General features: G+C 45.7%; 1 protein-coding gene across 1 annotated transcript; it reads left to right on the plus strand.

Moving 5' to 3' along the window:
* The first annotated feature begins 547 nt into the window (after positions 1–547).
* Positions 548–6,013, plus strand: AARD (alanine and arginine rich domain containing protein). The gene is made up of 2 exons (XM_004265413.4): positions 548–924; positions 4,764–6,013. The coding sequence occupies exons 1-2, from the start codon at positions 598–600 to the stop codon at positions 4,902–4,904; spliced, it is 468 nt and encodes a 155-aa protein (XP_004265461.3). The 5' UTR covers positions 548–597; the 3' UTR covers positions 4,905–6,013.
* The last annotated feature ends 322 nt before the right edge of the window (positions 6,014–6,335 follow it).

A 6,335-nucleotide genomic window follows, 5' to 3' on the forward strand; every position in this document is an offset into this window, starting at 1 on the left:
AGAAGGGTGTCAAGTATAGAAAAGAACACGGAGTTTCAGAATCGAAGTGTCTTCTGCATTGTTGGGCTTGTGGAAAGATCATTCTAAGTTTCAAACAGGGCCCAGCTTCTCCCACTTGACTGTGGGCAACGCCTGGGATTGGTACGAGGCCTAATCAGACTTTATATCCACAACACCTGTCACAGTGCCTCAGTCAGTAGAAAGCCAGAGAAAAATATTTTACACGGCTGAAATATTAATACTCGAGGCAACCAGGGCCTCAAACTTTCCATCCGTACCTCAACTTCCACCTACCTGGATGGACCCAAGTCTTCCCTTAGAACGACATTCCAAGGAGCAAGAAAAAGGGGGCCAGTTGAAACCTCTTCTCGGAGTTATGGGAACCACTTCCTTCGTCTGTTGCTAAGGAGGGAAGAAGGACAGAGAGATGAGGCTGGGGGAAAGGAGCGCCTCTACACAGCGGAGCAATAGCCCCGTCCCACTTGGCAGTGGTCCCGCCGGTTCCATGAGTTACCCCGCCCCCAATCTCACCCGCCCTCATCTCGCACTTGGAAACAAACCCTTAGCAATACAAGCCTGGAACCCAGCGTCTCCGAGATGTCCCTGGGGGACTCCAGCCGCCGCAGAGAGGGAACTTCCCGGGGGCCCCACGGCATCCTAGTTGGCGCCGGGCTCAGGCCCTCAACCCTGCCTTCCTCACGAGGCTTTCCCGGAGGCGGCGAGAGCGTGGCCGTCCCGGAGGAGGCCCCAGCCGCCAGCCCGCTGCTAGAAGACCTCAGGCGGCGGCTGGCGAGCGCCTTCCAGCGGGCGGCGCCGCGCGGCGTCTCGAGGCGCTCGCGGGAGGAGGCGGCGGCGGAGGCGGCGCGGGAGGAGCGGAGCCGGGCGCGCGTCGAGAGCGCCCTGGCCGGGCTGCGCGCCGAGCTGGTGAGCCCGCTGGCGGCCGGCTCTCGGGGCCGCCTCTCCTTCGTCCTCTCCCGGGGCCCCCGGCCGCGGGCCGCGCACGCGCCCCACCGAGGGCTTGGGAGGCCGAGCGCCGCTTTTCCCAGGGAGAGGGTGAGGCCGTGCCGCGTGGGCGAGCTGGGCACTGGCCGTCGATCTTCCCCGACCGTGCCGATGCTCCTGCCTCCCAGGCAGCATCCAGGAGGGAAGCGGGGGAGGGGAGGGGTCCGGCAGGGCCCGAGGTGCTGGCTGGCTGTCGAGGGCTGAGTCTACTAGTGACACACCCGAGACCTCCGTCACCACCCCTCCCCAACTTGTTCTATATTTTTCTACCGCATAGAAAGTTCCCTCTAGGGAACTAATAGTACGTGCATGTTATGGGGCTCGGAGGCGGAAGTTTCAATGAAATGAAATCACAGGATGGATGGAGTGAGTCCATGAGCAACTGTTTCTTTTATTCTGCAAGTTTTATCTTTCCCCTGGGTAAGAATTCAGAAAACAAAAAATGATAATAAGGTATTTTGTAAAATTGTAGCTTTTTAACATTAGGCAGGAGGAACTGTAGGTAAATATTTTAGTTAACTGTTTTGTGATTTAAACAATTTCCAAGTTAGGTACAATTTGAAAGAGACAAAATGAATAAGAGCAATTTAAGCTTTAAAACGGTGCTGCCCATGAATATGTGTAGTGGAGATTTGGGAAGTTCTAGTCTTTTGCATTGAATACTAATAAAATGTTAACCGCTACTTTAGAACGGATTCAACCATCAGTCAGTTGCCTGATTTAAGAACCTTAACAGTTTATCTTGTTTCTGAGTTTAAGAAGGGCAAGAAGGTAGTCAATTTAATTTTACCTGTGTTAACAATTTGAATTTGACAAGGTATGTATTCATTCTGACCCAGCCATATCGGAGAAACACATGGTTTTCTTCAGATACCTGAGCAGTGGCTGGGCGAGACCCCTCATTAGTAGAGATGGCCTGGAAGGGGGTGCTATGGACGAGGATGCCCACTGGAAGGCTGAGACCGGGCTTAGTCACCCTGTGCTGCTGACCTGGGGTGTCACCATCCCTCCCATACCTCAGCTGACTCTTTTTTTTTTTTTTTTTTTTTCGGTACGCGGGCCCCTCACTGCTGTGGCCTCTCCCGTTGCGGAGCACAGGCTCCGGACGCGCAGGCTCAGCGGCCATGGCTCACGGGCCCAGCCGGTCCGCGGCATGTGGGATCTTCCCGGACCGGGGCACGAACCCGTGTCCCCTGCATCGGCAGGCGGACTCCCAACCACTGCGCCACCAGGGAAGCCCTCAGCTGACTCATTTAAATCAAGTGAAGAAATTACATTCAGTAAGCTCCGAGGCACTCGAACCTTCACATTCTAACTAGTCGTTCCACTAGCAGGAGTTTTAAGCAAGTAATGCACCGGGGGTGGGGAAGAGGTGGAGAATAAAATTCCAAATAGATGAGGGTTCAAATCCCAGCATTAACATTTACAGGCTCTGCTCTCACTGTTCCTATTACTTTAGGAATGCTAATTAGCAAGTTTGGGTTTCAGCTGTAAAATGGAAATAATAAACTCATAGGATCACTGTAAGTATTGTATGAGTTAATGTTATATAAAGTGCATAGAACACAGACACTACTCAGTGGCTCTTACTGTGTTTTAGTTGTGCCCCCAAAGTGACAGATACATAGGCATGGAAGATCAAGGGTTTTTCTGGAAAGGACGCAAAGAATGTCACACATACACAGATGCTGTGTTCCTGAGATATAGATCATGGTCAACATCTTGGCCAACCATTTCACCATTGTGTGTGACCAGTCATGAAGAAGCAAAAGAATGTGGATCCTCAACACCATCACCACTAGAAGAAGTGGTGATAATGGGCCATTAGGCAGTTTTCTGTAGGAACTGGCACCTATCCATACGTGTATGTCCACACATCATCTGTTAGGGTGGTATTTGTGTAAGGAACAATGATGAACAGGTTCAGTTCATTTAGAGACATGTTGCTACTTATGAAATGTTATTTATGCTATTATGTGTTGTTTGAATTGGTCTTCTTAGTGGCTTGCATTGAATTCCAGGGCCTGTGAGTGAATTCCAGGGGTTCTATATACCTAAAATTGTATGCCAAATTTTGTATGCACATAAAATGCACTCCTTTCATAGCTTTCATTAGATTCTCAGTGGGATCCATGAGGAAAGAAAATTAAGGAATCACTGGTGTTTGACTTTCCTAAACAGGTGTGAGTTACACATACTTTGTTTTGCTTAGATGGTGAGCCATTATCAATAATCCAACTGCTTGATTCTTGGCATGAAAGTATAGGATGGGTGTTCATCAGTTTCTCCATTTAGTCATTCCTTCATTCAGTCTTTTAACAAACACACAGAGAACCCACCATGTTGCGTGAGCAGGCAGTGCACCCCTAGCTGGGGATACAGTTATGAATAAGAACAAACTGTGCTCAAAATCATCAGTCTAGTGTAGGCTGTGTGCTAGGAGAGGCACAGGTACAGAACACTGTGGAAGCACAGATAAGGCGAGACAGAGAAGGCTTCTAAGAAGAGCTGGCATCTGGCTGAGCTCAACAGGAAGTGGGTGGCAAGGGGCAGAGCGGGCAGAAGATGTGGCTCAGTACGACGTGTTTATTCTGGGACAGGCAAAGTTTCTGACCAGCTGCAGTGGGAGCTGGTGTGGGAAGAGGGCCAGGAAATAAAGCTGGAAGCATAGGGCAGGTTTATAGGGCGTCCGTTCCACACTGGAGAACAGAAGCTTCCTGTAGGCAAGGTGCCAGGGCTTCTTGTGCTAGTGGTTGTGTTGTTACTGTCTGTTTGCTGGATGTTCATTTACTTTATTCTTTGCAAATTCTTGCTATCAAAGAAATGGTTCCAGGTGCTGAAGAATGAAGAAAAATATGTCAGAGGAAAACTGAAAGAAATTTTATCCAGTGACTTTATTTTGCAAATTAGGAGGGGACCGCCCATATTTGCTTTTTACCAGTGGAATGTCCTGGTTCACCCTGGGGTGGTTTCTTTTGGTGAGTTGATGAGGGGTTTTCAGCAGAGAGAACAGGGTTCTCATGAACTGCATTAAACAAGACCCTAATTGAAGAAATATGCAAATAGTTGATTACTAGTTTTCAACTATAATGCAAAGATTATGTTGGACTAAGCTTTTGTCAGACTGCCTCTTAGGTACATTGCCCAAGAGATTGATCTATTTCTTAATACACGAGGACCTTCACAAACTCCCACTGGAGGGAGGGTATAAATCAGCCTTGCTGTATAACAGATTTCACTCTACAGTGAAAATTGTTAGATTCTATAAGTACACGCAAAGGGGTCGTTAAATGTTTTGCTCAACAGGGAGACCATTTAAAATCCTAAAAACTTGAAATGACAAGTAATCAAGTAAATGGGCCCAGGTCCTGAAAGTTCAGGGGGCCCTGAGCAGTTATCCTGGAGCTCAGAAAGCTCATAGAGATAAATGATTCCCTCGCAGATCACATGCCATTGCTTGGAAACAGCATTCTATGCACAGGAATTTTTCAAATGGATGGCTCTGTGCATGAGCTTTTTTTGTTTTCATTGCAAGGCCATTTCGAAAGCTATTTGTATATCTGGATTTCACCTTATCGTAGAGAAAGTCAGTTTTATAGTCAGGCCAAACAGTCAGAACTGGAGAATAAGATGAGAAATACGTCTTTCTTGATATCTTATTTTCCTTTCCTACAAAGTCCTTATTTTTCCTGTGCAGAGAGCAGTTTCATTTGATCCATATCTCAGGCTAATAAAAATCCTTATTTTTTTCTAACTTTTAGCTGGAAATGCATTTCCAGAATTGCCAGCTGGCCAGAACTCTGCTGGATTTAAACATGAAAATGCAGCAATTGAAAAAGTATGAACTGGAAATTGCATCAGAATTGCAAAGCTCGGAAGATAATGTCGTGAATATGGAATGAGGAAACGCACAGAAGAAGATCTGAACCCTAAAAATAACACAGACAGCTCTGAAACAATTCTGACAGTAACATTATGGATGCTTTGTGTAAGACTTTAGGGGCAATTTTTAGGCCAAAAGCTTTGACGCCATGGGGAAGTGACAGAAAACATCTACAAGAGGGGAGAGAAAATGGTATGTTGTCAAGTTTTACAGTTATGTATTCATTGTTTTGGCTGGGAAATAGAAGTAAAAAGAATGTACTGAAGAATGCCTTAATGCCAATTTCCAGCATTCTATCTTGTGCCATCTTAACTTTCTGATGTTATCTGAACTTTCAGAATCTGTGTTTGCTTTTGTTCTACTTGATTATTCTTGGTTTATCTGCCCAGTTAGCTGTTCAGTAGCCTTTCCTTCCCGTCCTGTCCCCTTTTTGGAGAATTACTCCTGCCTAGATTCCAACCATACCCTTCAGGTAGAGTCTACCATTAAGGGTGTCTCACCTCATTGGATATAGTCACGCAGATCGAGGCAGTTTGATCAACTTGTCCTCAGGAGTTTTTGAACTTGAGCTAAGGGAGCAGATGAGTATTAGAAGCTGATGGGAGAAGCTGTGGAACAGAGGGGCTTGGAAGCTGCTGGTGGCCACCATGTGAGAGAACGGAATCTCTAATATAGGCAGTCAAAACAGCACCACTGAGAGCCCAAAAGGGGAGGGAGAGAGCTGCTCTTCCTTGTCTCAGGTGCACCTTCTTAAATCCCCAGCCCTTGCTGTCATTTGGGTACATGAAAATCCTCCAATAGCCTCCTAATACCATCTCCTCTTGCCTAAGTCAATTGAGTTGGAGTTTTATGACTTGTACACAAATGGTTCCCAACTAACACAATTCCTTTGTTAAGCTTTTAGGAGTTAAAATGGTTCATGTTGAATTAGAATATCTACCTCTACCTTAAAAGTGGTTCCTTCTTAATGTAAAAAATAAAGTTCATAAAAAAATAGTTGCAGGTCTCAGCGATATTCATAATGGTCATTGTCTGTAAAAATAAATATTAATTTATAAAATGGAAGTCATTTGCGTATTTAATTAACAATAAAAATTAGGTCTGGAAGACAAAGGAGAACAGAATGGACATGGTCTTTCTCTTAAATACAAGTCGTTTTATGTGTGTGAGGGTTTGAGGATTATCTGAACAAGTTTAGTTTGTCCTTAACTTTTTTTGATCACTCTAAGTGAATTATTTCAGCTCTCTGGTACTTAATTTCTTCCCTCTGTACAACTGAGGTGTTACTACTATGTTCAACTTACAGGACATTGTCAGAGAGCTGTCAGCGATATCGGGATATCTAACCCCTGGATTTCTTGAGAAGTTCTGCATATAAGCCCTTGGCTTATAAACATACAGACTGGTTTCTTAACTTATACTTGTAAAAGAGATTTCCTATAAGTCTCTT

Source organism: Orcinus orca, chromosome 17 (assembly GCF_937001465.1).
Source record: "Orcinus orca chromosome 17, mOrcOrc1.1, whole genome shotgun sequence".
In the NCBI taxonomy this organism is placed as follows: Eukaryota; Metazoa; Chordata; class Mammalia; order Artiodactyla; family Delphinidae; genus Orcinus; species Orcinus orca.

Coding starts and splice junctions, on each gene's coding strand:
- AARD (XM_004265413.4), top strand. CDS start 598: ATGTCCCTGGGGGACTCCAGCCGCCGCAGAGAGGGAACTTCCCGGGGG. Junction 925..4,763: donor CCGGGCTGCGCGCCGAGCTG/GTGAGCCCGCTG, acceptor TCTAACTTTTAG/CTGGAAATGCATTTCCAGAA.